At 40.3% G+C, this 15,047-nt stretch overlaps 1 protein-coding gene across 1 annotated transcript in view; it reads right to left on the bottom strand.

The window, feature by feature from the left end:
* The window catches only part of UBXN7 (UBX domain protein 7), a 59,540-nt gene extending 44,839 nt beyond the window's left edge, over positions 1-14,701 (bottom strand). Inside the window, exon 1 of the mRNA XM_047875406.1 lies at positions 14,566-14,701. Within this exon, the coding sequence (XP_047731362.1) occupies positions 14,566-14,638 (73 nt within the window). The 5' untranslated portion in view covers positions 14,639-14,701. The remainder of the gene's footprint in view (positions 1-14,565) is intronic.
* Positions 14,702-15,047: the final 346 nt, after the last annotated feature.

The raw sequence follows: 15,047 nt of genomic DNA, 5'->3' as shown, positions 1-15,047 counted from the left end.
AAAAAAAAAAAAAAAGTAATAGTAAGACATGAAAAAAAAATTTCATGAAATACAAGTGAAAAAAAACATGAATACATAATATTAGGATTTAATGTTAAATCAGTAAAAAAAAATTACAAAAAACATCTGATCATTTCACTTAGATCCCAAAAATTTACATATTTATGTCAGCAACAAATCTCTCTTGAAATTAGGATAGCCTTTCATTTGGGGTTTGCCATATATCTGGGTATATATATATGGTCATTTTAGTTACACAGAGGCAGGGAGGCTTTTTCCTTTAAAAAGGCTTCATATATTATTCAAACTTAAGAAACTTCCAACCCTTCTCTCTCCTTCAACTGCAAACATCCCATCAGTCAACCGAAAACCCCTACAGGTTCCATATAATTGATACCACTCCTAACCATCCTGTTCACTCTATGTCCATTGCTATAATCTTAGTTCAAGCCTTCACCTCTTACATGAACTAGTACATCTCTCTGCTCTTTGTCATGCTCCCTCTGATACACCTTCTACACTGCAAAATAATGTAAATTTGATTGTCTTCCTCTGTATCAACAGTTCTGCACTGCTGACTGGAAGTTTTCATCTCTCTCAAGCTGCCATTAAGATCTGGTCCTCGTTGGGATGCCTGGGCGGCTCAGTCGGTTAAGTGTCCGACTCCTGGTTTTGGCTCAGGTCATGATCTCATGGTTCATGATTTTCAGCCCTGCATCAGGCTCTGCACTGACAATGTGGAGCCTGCTTGGGATTCTCTGTCTCCCTCTCTCTCTGCCTCTCCCCTGCTCATGCTGTCTCAAAATAAATAAACTAAAAAAAAAAAAAAAAAAAAAAAAAAAAAGATTTGGCACTTATTTATTACTGCTTTCAAATGATACCCCTCCACTCTCTCTCACCCTATACTATTCCCTCCAGCCACACAGGTGGTATATCCTATCTAGCAGAGCCCTTGGTGGTACTTTTCTTTGCATAATATGGATAGTGATATCATCAAATGAGTCCCTTCATTTTTCTTAGAAACACACCAAATAATGACCTTTCTGATAAATTTTGGACCCTCCCACCCCTCCTCACCCTGAAGTAGATACAAATAGACACTTTTCCATTCAGTCTCAATCTCTATCCTTGTCTCTGCTAGCTTTCCTACTTTGCAAACTTTAAAAACTCACTGAACTTGCCCAGTTCTCACTTTCTCATACCAGTTATCTCTCCCTAAGTTCCCAATCAAGCTGAACTAAAAATTCTCCAGTTCTAGTATGTACAAATTTACCTTCTCACCAATTAATAAGAACACTTTTAAAAAATGAAATTTCAAAACACAAACAAATGCAACTTTTTGAGGGGAAGGAGGAGTTCAAATATCCCAATGGCCAACCTTACATTAGCTAATCTCAGGGCAAACCCAGCACAAATCTGATGAACAATTTCAAGACTCATGTGCTTCCATATTTCTCATAAAACCTAAGGCTTTGTTTTAGTGCCTTCCTTATATTTTTCCATTATGTCCAGTTACAGTGTGTTGTATTAGTTATACTTCTTAAATGCTAGCCTATAAGTTCAGTGTCTATTGTACTCCATTTTAATTTACTTACCTAAGCAGCAACTTCTAAAAGTTAAAAGGTTCCTACAAGTAGACTCCTCTGGCTGCTTATTCTAGCAAAGAGATGCATGAACTGTTACATTATCTACTAATCTTTTCCTTTTCAGAGAACGAAATGGCTGAGTTCATATCATTTTTGGCTCTTGTCTTTCTAGGTGCTCACAACAAACTAAAGCACCATAAAAAGCACAAAGAACTTGTTGGTGAGGGAGTGAAACTCCCTCTACCATAATCCAACCAATGCTCGCTGCTTTCACCCCTTCTGAAATGTGTTCATAAGGAAATTAATTCAACTTAAAAATGACCACTGCATACAAATAGTTGCCATCCTCTCCACCACCCTCCAGCTATCACAACTTCAACGCCAATGACATGGGAATCCTTTGGAGAATTTGTGGGCTCTGAAGTAAAATAAAAGATGCTGTTAAAATTGGGAACTTGTAAAGCCAATCCTCAAGTAAGCTAGCCTGTCAACAATATGGTCTGCCTATCCTAAAAGTCTTTTCATAGGTGCCTAAATTTTTCTTTTACTTTATTATGCTGCCTAAAATGCAACCACCTAAGTAAGAGATTACAAACATGCTTTTTAAAATGATAAACACCTACTGAACAATTAAGGATGTATCGATTATTTTACAATGTGAATTAATTCAATCATATTGCTTCTCCCTAAAACTCACTAAGAGATGAAGGTTAAGACACCTTCAGGAAGCTGGGTCAGGAAAAAAGAGATATAAGTAGCTTTAGCATCCCAGGTACCTTTTGGAGGAGAGCTAAGAAAGGTCTACATGAAGTGCCACATAGGGATGGGAATAAGATACTCGGTACCTGGAGACAGAGACACCAAACAGCTGTAATAGAATAACATTTTTTTTTTTAAGTTTATTTGCTTATCTTGGGAGAGAGAGAGAGAGAGAGAGAAAACACGCACATACACATACCCAAACAGGGCAAGGGCAGAGAGAGAGAGAATCCTAAGCAGGCTCTGTGCTGCCAGCATGAAGCCCGATAAAGGGCTTGATCCCACAAACCATGAGATCATGACCTGAGCCAAAATCAAGAGTTGGCCACCCAACCAACCGAGCCACCCAGGCACCCTGAGAATAACATTTTTCATATTCCCTTTAGTTCTCAGGCTAGGGAGTATAATATAGATATTAAGAGCCTAGATACTACTCAGATAAACCTGAATTTGACTTCTAGTTCTTTCATTCACGAGTTATATGACTTTGATCTAGTTACTAATTTCTCTAGCTCTCAGTTTCCTCAGTTATAAAATGAAGATATTATCAACTTCATGAAATACTTGTGTAGATTAAGAAAATTCACAGAAGGGCACTTGGGTGGTTCAGTCGGTTGAGTATGTGATTTTACCTCAGGTCACGATCTCACGGTTCATGAGTTTGAGCCCCAGGTGGGCTTGCTGCAAAGCCTGTCAGTGCAAAGCCTGGTTCACATCCTCTGTCAGTGCAAAGCCTGGTTCACATCCTCTGTCCCCCTCTCTCTTTGCCCCTCCTCCGCTTCTGCTCTCTTTCTCTCTCAAAAAATAAATAAAAACATTAAAAAAAAAAGAAAATTCACATTAAAGAACTTGGCACAGTTCTTTATTGGCAAACAGGCAGGCAGAGTAAGAAATCTCACAGTTTTCTTTCCTTCATTCATCTGATGTATGAACATGTACTTCACTCATGTTAAACACTCATTTTTTTTAAAGCAGGAGTAAAATAAGAACTATCACTCTAGAAAAAGTGAATGTTATAAAGAATGAAACAATACCAAAAGAGATCTGCTTTAAAGAAATTTATAACATGGGGCGCCTGGATGGCTCAGTTGGTTAAGCGCCTGACTTTGGCTCAGGTCATGATCTCATGGCCCGTGGGTTCGAGCCTCACATTGGGCTCTATGCTGACAGCTTGGGAGCCTGGAGTCTGCAGCCTGCTTCGGAGTCTGTGTCTCCCTCTCTATCTGCACCCCCCCCCCCCCCAACGCTCTGTCTCTCAAAAGTAAATAAAAAAATTAAAAAAAAAAAAAAGAAATTTATAACTATGCAGCATTCCAGTATGACTGAGAAGCATCAGGAGCTGATATAGAAACAACAGAAAACTTAATAAAAGTATAGGTAAGTATTCCAAAATCTCCTAGGTCTATAGGTTTATTGAACTTTATGAAAAGGGCTTCTAAAGGGAATTCTTTAAAGTCATTCTTAAAGGGAGTGACTTTAAGACACAAAAATAAAGCCCTAATAAAGGAAACATAACTGTGATATTTTAGGGGCAGATGGTATCAACACTTGAGGCCTAGAATTGCCATCCTATTTATAATCCTTACTTAACCATTTGATGTCAGAATCTAAGCTGTAGGCAGCATATCCCAGAGATGGCCCTATCATATCTCTGCTGACAATCTGACAGGACAACCTGCATCACTGGAGCTTGTCAGGATAGTGACCTGTAAGAGTGTTTCAAAAAAAAAAAAAAAAAAAAAAAGAGGGGCCTCTACCCATGAATATTTATTTTTTAAAGGAAGTACATGCTAAATCTTGGCAAGACTGAAGAAGGTAGTATTAGAGAGGGACCAAAGAAACAAAGTACACCATTCACTTTCTGAAATAAAGTCAAATTATCTGAGTCATCTTGCTCCTATAATCATTCTTGGTGTATCACTTGTATCATTTAGTGTATCATTTTAGAAACAGAAGACAACAGAGAGATAATTAAAGGTTCCAGTGGTTCTTTATGTTGGGAAGTAGTAGAGGTATTTAGTAATGTGAGAGACCATTTTTGGTGTTTCATGACTGGAGGCTGGGGGAGCACTACTGGCATTTAGTGGAGAAAAGCCAGGGATGTTATAGCATATTGAAAAATGCCTCCCCTTCCCCAAAGACTGCTCACACCTTCATTTCAGACTTACCACCTCCAGAACTGTAAGAGAATAAATGTGTGTTAAGCCATGCAGTTTGTGGTAATTTGTTATAGCAGCCACTGGAAACGAATACAAATGCCAAATCTTCTGCAACAGATGGAACAATCCTATACAATAAAAAATTGTCCCAGCCAAAATGCCAGTAACACTCCCACTGAATTAAACAGAAGAATATGAAGAAGTGAAGGTTAACTGAGAAGGCAGAGGAAAAGTATGGAGAACTAAATGATACATAGGGGAAAGAAACAGTAGTCAACAAGTTTAATCAAGTTGCAAGTTTTACCCATATATTCAGAGATAATAAGTATTTCTGATGGGTCAGCTATAAAAAATGTGAAGCTTATTACATTCAGAATAAAAACATACCTTTTTTAAAGGGAAGGGGAACTAATAACGCAAGTTTGCAGATTTATTTATTATTATTATTTTTTTAAGTTTATTGAGAGAGAGAGAGAGAGAGAGACAGAGAGAGAGAATGAATCCCAAGCAGGCTCTGTGCTGTCAGCGCAGAGCCCAACACAGGGTTCAACTTCACAAACCATGAGATCATGACCTGAGCCAAAATCAAGAGTCAGACATTTAACTGACTGAAACGCCCAGGCACCCCACAAGTTTGCAGATTTATATTATCTGTATAATTGTTTAAATAGGCTTATTTTGAAGTCTCAGTATTATAGGTAGCAACAGGATAGCTTAATCTAACCTTGCATCTTAGTGTGTTTGGGATGCTGTAACAAAAATACCATTGACTGGGTGGCTTAAACAACATTTATGTCTCACAGTTCTGGAGGCTGGGAAGTCCAAGATGAAGGCCCCAGAAGATTTGGTGTGGGGTACAGGCCCGCTTCCTGGTTCAAAGACAGCTACCTTGGGGTACCCAGCTGAGTTGGTAGAGCATGCAACTCTTGATCTGAGGGATTTGAGTTTGAGCCCCATGCTGGGCGTAAAGATAACTTTAAAAAATAAAAGAAATTGGGAGCACTCGAGTGGCTTAGTTGGTTAAGCATCTGACTCCTGATTTCAGCTTGGGTCATGATCTCAGTTTGTGGAATTGAGCCCTGTGTCAGGCTCCGTGCTGATGGCACAGAGCCTGCTTGGGATCTCTCTCTCCCCCTCTCTTTGCCCCTCCCTGACTCACACACTCGCTTGCTCTCTCTCTCTCTCTCTCTCTCTCTCTCTCAAAATAAACTTTAAAATACATAAATTTTTAGAAAACATATATAAAAAAACAAAAACAAAAACTGTTGTCTCCTTACTATGTCCTCACAGTAGGGGCAAGAAGGCTTCCTGAGGTCTCTTTTTTTTTTTTAATGTTTATTTATTTTGAGAGAGAGAGACAGATCATAAGCGGGGGAGGGACAGAGAGAGAGCGAGACAGAGACTCTGAAGCAGGCTCCAGACTCTGAGCTGTCAGCACAGAGCTCGATGCAGAGGTTCAAACCCACGAACCGTGAGATCGTGACCTGAGCCGAAGTCAGACACTTAACCAACTGAGCCACCCAGGCACCCCTCCTGGGGTATCTTTTTTAAGGATACTAGTCGTCCTCATGAGAGCTCCATCCTCATGACCTAATCACTTTCCAAAGGCCCCCACCTCCTGATACCATCACACTGGGGGTTTAGGATATCAACATATGAAATGTTGGGGGGGGGCGCGGAGGGAACACAAAAATTCAATCTGTAATCAATGGCAGGAGCCCCACTCTACTGTTTCTCACTACATACACTCTTTTTATTATACCCCTATCTTTTCTTCCTTCTATCTATTTTAAGCTTACTAATGGCACCAAAGTACATTGTTTAACCCATCCTATGGTACACAATTTACCAGTCCCCATTTCTTTGCTGTGGCCTCTTAGTTCACACTCTCTCCGTTACTGTTATGATATGGGAAATAGCCCTAACACAGTCCACATCTCCACTACAGCTGGAAGAGTCAAGAGATTCTTCAAACTATAGTAGTCCCTTATGCCTTTTTTCTACATTACTTTCCAGTGCCAAAAAAATGACAGTCTCTCCACTACTATCAAGGAGCCAAAGTATAGCAGTCACAGAGACAGAGACAGATAAAAAGAAAGAAAAGAAAGAATCCCTCTATAGAGCCCTTCTTATCCCAGAAGGATAGAGAAGAGAAATGACAGAGACACAAAGAGACTTCTTTTTGGTTCTACAGTCCCCCAGAAATAATAACAAAATAAGCTAGACTGTCCACCTAGGAAACAGGAGTGGGTGATAGTTGCAAGAAATACAGTGTCTCATCAGTATCCCATCCTGAAGTTCTTAAACATTCAGGAATAGAAAGCATTACAAAAACCTTTATACCCAGAAAACTAAATTTACTAAGTATAAGAGGAATGAAATGATTAGGTTCAGGGACAGATAAACAAAGATAATTTTTGTTGGATCAACAAAAAGGAAACTAGAGTGAGGTAGTAGTAGTGATATGGTGAAAAATGCATGGGCCTAGGAGTAAAGACACCAGAATTCTAGTCCTTGTTCTGCCATTATCTAAGACCAGTGCTACTCAAAGTGTGGGCTTCACACCAGCTATCTCTAGTCCATGACAAGATTAAAACAGAAATTCCAGTGCAAGCATTTAGAAATTTTTATGACAATTTGATAGAGTAATTTTATGTCTGTGGAATTAAAAGTTCAGGCTTGAAAAATTTATGGATGGCAAATTACCATATGAAAAAATGGCCAGTATCATTAGTCACTAGGGAAATTCAAATTAAAACCACAATACTATACTATTATACACCTATTAAAATGACTACAAAAAATTAAAACTACCAAATGGGTAACTGAACTCTCATATATTACTGATGGGAATGCAGAATTGTAATCATGACCTTGGAAAACTGGCAATTTCTTAAAGTTATACACCTATCACATAATCCAATAATCCCACTCTAGGTATTTATCCAAGAGAAACAAAAACTTACATTCACACATTGTACACTAATGTTTTTAGCAACTTTATTTATAATCTCACAAAGTGGAAACAACACAACTACCCATTTACTTAATGAATGGATAAACAAATTGTAGTACATTCATTCAATGGTATACTATTCACCAAAAAAAAGGGGCAGGAACTACGCATACCACAATGATATGAATGAATTTCAAATGCTAAGTGAAAAGAAGCCAGACTCAAAAGGCTACATACTGTGATGCCATTTATATTACATTCTAGAAAAGAAAAACAACAGACAAAAAGATTAGGCTACAGGTGGGGGGAAGGGTTGACTACAAAGGGGCAGGAGAAATTTTCTGAGGATGACAGAATTGTTTTGCATCTTCACTGTGGTTACAGAATTGTACACACTTATCAAAACTTATAACCACACACTAAAAAGGGCAGATTGTACTGCATGCAAATTGTACCTTAATTTTGAAAAGAATTTGGGCTTATATTTTGTATGTGTTTTATTTCATTTTCGAAGCCATTAATTTTTATCGTATTTTATAAAAGTGCTGGTACACAAAGAATGGAAATTTTTAAAAAAAGGTCCTTTCCTCCAAGTAAGTTTGAGGAGCACTGACCTAGACATATAACCCCAAGTCACTTTACTTTCACTTGATAAACTCAGAAATGGGTCAACATGGTTTTTAATATATCTTCCAGCCCTGACCCCCCCCCCCCAAAAAAAACAACAAAAACAAAAACTATGAATGTTAAATGATTTCTGGTTTCCTCAAATGCCAACATAATACGAGTTACTTCCACACTCCTAATGTTGGAAGCACCGTCACATTCTCCTGGTTTTCCTCCTATACCTTTGGTTTCTTTGGAGTCTTCTCTGTACTTTTTCCTCTGCAGTGCGTCAGAGTAAGTGTTCCTTCAACTTTGGGTCCTGGAGCCTACTGTTTCCTCACAGTACACTCTCCCCTGCAAGAAGCTATCTACTTTTAATAGCTTCAACCGCCATCACTATGACTCCTCAGATGTCTCTTCTCTTTCCAGACCAATACTCATTTGCTTATTGAACAGCTCTACTTGGAAGTCTAATCATCTTCTCCCCAAACCTCTCCTACTATCCCGTAACATTCACAAATAGCACCTTTATATACCTAGATGTCTGAAACAGAATCCTAAGCTTCATTCTGACTCCTGTGACTTTTTCCCATCTTTCTTCCCTTATCTTCCACTTCTCTGCCACAACCTTATTTCAAGACACCAGTATCTTCCTTGGATTAATGCAACAGTCTTCTACTCATCTCTATGCCTACCCCTTCTCCACTATAGGCAAGTAGCTCTTTCTAAAAAAAAAAAAAAACCAAAATCTGGTTATGTCACTCCTCCAATTAAATTTTTCATTGACTCCCCCTACACTTGGGATACAGCCAGATTTCTTAACATGGGTTACAGGCCTTTCCTAATCTGGCACCTGCGCTCTTATCTCTTCAGCTCAATTTACTGCATCTCCCACTAGCTATGCCCTATTCATTTGGAATTATCAATTCCCTAAACCTATTGTCTCTCCTTTCTTGTCTGTATATGTATATATCTGTCCCTCTCTCTTTCTGCCCTTCCTCCTTCAGGCCTTTGTACATGTTCCTCCTGTCAGAAACATCTCTCCTCTAGGTTTAGCTAAAAACTTATTTCTTCTAGGAAGCCTTTCTTTACCTCCATGTTTTGTGCTCCCATAATAGCTCCCTACCATTCTCCAACTGTATTGTAACACCTATTTGTGTCTGTATTCTCATTAACTTTTATGCTTTTTGAGCATAGACACCTTGTCTTGCTCACAGTAGTATCCCCCAGATCTGAACCATGCCTGGCACACAGCAGTCTATCATATTAAGTTTATTAGTAAGATTCCATTCACAACTCAAAAAAAATTTTTTTTCTAATGTTTTATTTATGTTTGAGAGACAGAGAAACAGAGTGTGAGCAGTGGAGGGGCAGGGGGAGAGGGACACAGAATCCAAAGCAAGCTCCAGGCACTGAGCTGTCAGCATGGAGCCTGACACGGGGCTCAAACTCCCGAACTGTGAGACCATGACCTGAGCCGAAGTCTGACGCTCAACCGACTGAGCCACCCAGGTGCCCAAAGACACTACTACTTCTTGTTTTTTTTTTTTTAATGTTTATTCATTTTTGAGAGAGAGAGAGAATGTGAGTGGGGGAGGCAAAGAGAGAGAGGGAGATGCATAATCCAAAGCAGGCTCCAGGCTCTGAGCTGTCAGCACAGAGACTTACATGGGACTTGAACTCACAAACCGCAAGATCATAACCTGAGCCAAAGTCAGACACTTAACCAACTGAGCCACCCAGGTGCCCCCACAACTCAAAATTTATTGCCTCTCTAACTTCTGCTCAAACATAATCACCTTCTGAAATAGTTTTTAAAATTCCAAGAGTTGTCTCTTGATATCTAGAACACTTACAACCACCATTCCTGACAGAGAAACACATTTTAATGTTAACCAAAGAGAAATAAATTGTAGAAAAGAGTATGTATAGAAATTAGCCACAAAGCCAAATACTACACACATCAGTTTTCTAATTTCTGTAACTAATATGCGTTCATTCAACAATTTTAGAGAGAGATTAAACTAAGGTCTCTTCTATAACTGAGATTTTATAGTTTCATTTAGTGGAGCACAAGGGTGGCTCAGCCGGTTGAGCATCCAACTCTTGATTTCAGCTCAGGTCATGATCTCAGAGTTGTGAGATAGAGCCCCCCTCAACTCCCCCCACCCCATGCCCCCTGTCAGTCTCTGTGCTGAGCATGGAGCCTGCTTAAGATTCTCTCTCTCTCTCTCTCTCTCTCTCTCTCTCTCTCTCTGCTCTTCTCCCCCACTTGCACACTCTCTCTCTAAAATAAAAAAGTATATAAATTTAATTAAGTATGTGAATGCCTACTATGCACAAAACTTTACAGAATTCTATCCTAACAACCTTTTGTACTCTCTCAGCCTCCACTTTCTACTCCCTCACAGTTTGTCCTTACCTTCTATTGCCTGTTTATTTCTTCACCAATTCTATAGCATCTATGTATCTTTCATCTAACGAAATTATTCTGATTACATCTGTGCATTTTGTCTATGTGTGCCTGAATGTTAGCCTAAGCTGGTGTTAATGGGATACTGCCATGGTTCAAAACTTTTTTTTAATATTTATTTATTTATTTATTTATTTATTTATCTATTTAAATTTTAGTCCTTTTTTTAAAAAAGTTTTTATTTATTCATTTAAGTAATTTCTATACCCAACATGGGGCTCAAACTCATGACCCTGAGATCAAGAGTCACACACACTTATGACTAAGCCAGCCAGGCGCCCCGGTTCAAAACATTTTTAAAAGTTGTTCTTTTGGAGGGCGGGGGGGGGGGGGGGGGTGGGGGGGGTGGGGGGGGCATGTTGGGTATAGAAATTACTTAAACAATTTTTTTATTGTTCTTTTAGATTTACCTTCAGATCTAGCAGCACATTCCTTCCTCATGTTTTGAGGACTAATGTGACTTTTGAAAGCAGTCAGCAGTCATTCAAACCCAAGTATGATGAATATCAAGAGAGATCAAACTGAATAATACTGCAAAATGTAGTAGACTATAAAGTAACAGGACTGGTTTTCTATGCAGCTTCAAATGATTCCAACATCATCAATGGTAAAGGTATATAGTTTCTCAATGTTGATTATTTTCAAAGACTATCACTTCCCTTGGCTATCAGAGTTTGATCACAGAAAAAATGTTTATGATGTAATATTAATTGAAAATCTTACAATTCTAAATTATGTATACTATGATCCACAATATAAAAATAAGAAAAAGTAAAAATAAAAGTATGCAAACAAGATTTGGAAGATAATATGTAAATAAATAATGCTGCTGTGAGAGATTAGCTTAAACTTCTTTCAAAATAGTTTCATGTTGTGATTTTTTTTGTGTGTGTGATTTTGAATTTTTTTTAGTGTTTATTTTTGAGAGAGAGAGAGAGCACGAGTGGGGGAGGGGCAGAGAGAGAGAGAGAGAGAGAGAGAGAGAGGGAGAGAGAGAGAGAGAGAGAGAGAGGAAGATGCAGAATCTGAAGCAGGTTCCAGACTCCATGCTGTCAGCACAGAGCCCAACGTGGGGCTCGACCTGAGCTGAAGTCGGACACTTAACCAACTAAGCCACCCAGGCACCCTGTGTGTATGATTTTTTTTAATAATTTTTTTTTTTTTTAAATCAGAGTCAGGGTGCCTGGCAGGCTCAGTTGGTAAAGCATGTGACCCTTAATCTCAGGGTCACGAGTTCAAGCCCCAAGTTGGGTATGGAGCCTATTTAAAAATAAATACAAATTTTAAAAATAAAACAAAATACTAAAAACAGAACAAACTGAGGGCTGATGGGGGGTGGGAGGGAGGGGAGGGTGGGTGATGGGTATTGAAGAGGGCTTCTTTTGGGATGAGCACTGGGTGTTGTATGGAAACCAATTTGACAATAAATTTCATATATTTAAAAAATAAAATAAAATAAAATAAAATAAAATAAAAACCAGAGTCATTACACCCGACGCTAATAAAACGTGTGTCAACTAAACTCAGAGAAAAAAAATTCAGAGCCATTATTTCATACCCATATATCATATACATTTGTTCTTCTTAGTAAGAAATAAGACTTAAAATTCTTTCAGTTTTCTATTTTTCTAAATGGCACAGGAAAGGTAAGGCTCACATTTTTGAAAATATATTGCTTTAACCAGAATGTTGAGCGTCCAGATAAGTAAAATCTTTCTGAAATCAGAGCATAAGCTCTTAAGGTCAGATTAATTCATTCAGCAATGAAAAAATATCAAATACCCTTTTGTCATAAATACTACAATTTAAAATATATGTGAACAGAACCCCAAACTATCTTTTTAAAATATATCGAAAAGGCGGCGCCTGGTTGGCTCAGTCAATAGAGCTTGATGTGAGGGTCATGAGTTTGAGCCCCACATTAAGGGCAGAGCTCACTAAAATAAAATAAAATAAAGTAAAGTAAAGTAAAGTAAAATAGAAATGTGAAAAAGACTAAAGGGGTCAATCATGTGTTTCTAACAGTTAATTACTCTCTTGTAAAAAAAAAAAAAAAAACCAAAATTATTAATAGAGATTCATAATACATCAAGGACAATCTAAGGTATTTTCCCTTCTGCAGACTTTCAGATACACTGTTTACTAAGGATCTCCAACATAATTCAGGAATAGAAAGGCCTGTGACCAAGAAATAAGCCATGTGGGCTAGCAAACAGAAACAGATTTAAAGCAAATAAGTGAGCCATTTTATCTCATCACACTTTGGGTTTTGTCCCAAAAAGTTCCATCAGAAGAAATAACATGAGGTTCTGAGTTCCTGAAGGGGTGGTTGTTACTATAAAAACAGTCTGAGTTCCTGAAGTGGTGGTAATTAGCATAAAAAACTGAAATTAAATAGGTGGCATCTTAAATCAACTCCATAAAAATCTAAAGATTAATAATAATTACTTCCATATCTGACTCACTACGAAGATTTTTCTATGAAAACATAATGCTGCAACATTAACTTATATACACAATAATTTTCTAATTTTCCCAATAACTGTGATCTGCTTAGACATTGGGAAGTGTATTACATCTTTAACAGTCCAATCACAAAAGTTTTAAAACATTAAGAAAAGATCATTCCATTCCTCATCCCAATTTTATTACAAATCTTACTTTACCGATTTTGATGTAAACGTTTCATGCCCACCAGCTAGATAATGTATGAAACATCTAGTTGTCATTGCAGAACAAAAGATAAAACTAGCTTTAAACTGTAAAACGGCAACTTGCATACAATCTGTTTGGTTAGAACAATGTAAAATTTTACTTAACCAGATCTCATACGTCAAACTCTAGGTGCATTAACAGTAGAAACATTGTCTGCACCTAACAAATAACCAGATAAAGTATAGATCTGCTCAGGGAGGGAACTAACATTCTAACCTCCTTCCAAAATGACAAACTAGAACGGCAAAATTACACTCAGGCACATGGAGTACTCTTCTCTCAAATCACTCCACAGAGAACTTCATCATTTGCTCCGCCCTCTAATAACTCATGCAAAAAAAGTTCAGCACCATCAGAGGGAAACAAGGCATAGAGAATTCATAGAATGGCTTAGGGCCTTTCCTCCAGGCGGTAAGAGGATCTGCGTGTGCCCTTCGCAGGGGTCCAAAGAAAAAGAATAACTGGGGGCTTGGGGAATACTGACACCCAGAAACTGACTTTCTCTCCAAGAAGTTTCTGCCGCCATCCCTATTTTATCAGCAGGAGGATCCGGCGCCATCGTCCCAGTCTTTATGATTTTATTATGGGGAGGTGGGAAACGCCACCCAGGATTCCTCCAGGCCTTCCCTCTTAAGGTTGGAGGGGGGGGGGGCTCCCCCTCATTCTTTTTCTTTAAACCTCTGTCTTGAAGGTACTCCTCAGAACCCCTCTTTACAGCGGCCTATCCCCCAGGATCGGTAAAGGCGCTGTCGAAGCCACCATCCTCGCCGTTAAGGCGGGAGGGCCCGAGCACGCCAGGGCCACGGCGATGGCTCTGAGGGGCCCAGAAAGGGGAAGGGCAGGCCAGGGACTAAGGGAGAATGACCTGACTAAGGAAGAATGGAAAAAGGAGGTGAGAAGATGCACTGCACCCCAGGGCTGCACAGAGAAGAGAAGATGATGAAGAAGGAGGAGGGCGGTGGCCCGGGTGCGGCCCCCCACCTCTCCCGCCCCCAGGTCCCCGGACCGGCGGGGGCGGATGGGATCGGCCCATTCCCCGGGTCTTAGCTGACAAGGGGGGGTGGTAGGGGGGTGGGGGTGTCTCCCTCCACACTGCGAAGAGACCGAGAACAAGGCATGGGGTACGCGGGGGGGCTGTCTCCCGCCTGAACCCGGAGACCCGACGCCGTCGTCGCCTCTTCCTCAGAAGGGAGGACGGGAGCTACGGGTAAAGCCCGAGGGAGAAATGCATGAAGGTAAGGGGAAGCCCAGGGCGGAACGGCGGTCCGCTCCAGACCCCACTCTCCACCTTCCGGTAACCGCGTCTCTTACCGGTGATGGCGGTGAACTGCTGAATTAACCCCTTCAGCGCCGAGGACGCCGCGGAGCCCCCGTGGGCAGCCATCTTACCGCCGCCGCCGCTGCCGCCGAACAACAACACAGACACACACGGACCTCCCTCCCCCACCTCGCCGCGCGGTTTGCGCAGGCTCATTGACCGCCCCCAAACTCCGCCCCTCCCGCCCCGCCCCCCCCGCGGCAGTCAGCGCAGGCGCACTTCCAAGCCCGTCCGGGAGCGCTCTCTGCTCTCCGGGTTGGCTGCCCGGTTGCTGCCTGCTGGCTGCATCCTTCCTTGCAACCTCTGGTGCCTTCCTCTCCAAGCTCTAAGGCCGGTGTCACAGATGCGATATCTGTTCCTGGTTTCCGAAATAAGCTGAGGGCTCGGCAGGTAGTAGGCTCTTCGCGTTTCAGTTTCACAAGGTTTATTGACAGACCCAACTGCCGTTGACAGTTTTTCCTTCTTTTTTTTGCAG

Source organism: Prionailurus viverrinus, chromosome C2 (genome assembly GCF_022837055.1).
Source record: "Prionailurus viverrinus isolate Anna chromosome C2, UM_Priviv_1.0, whole genome shotgun sequence".
Classification (NCBI taxonomy): Eukaryota; Metazoa; Chordata; class Mammalia; order Carnivora; family Felidae; genus Prionailurus; species Prionailurus viverrinus.
The sequence above is the reverse complement of the archived record's forward strand: the minus strand, read 5'-3'. Positions and strand labels throughout refer to the sequence as shown.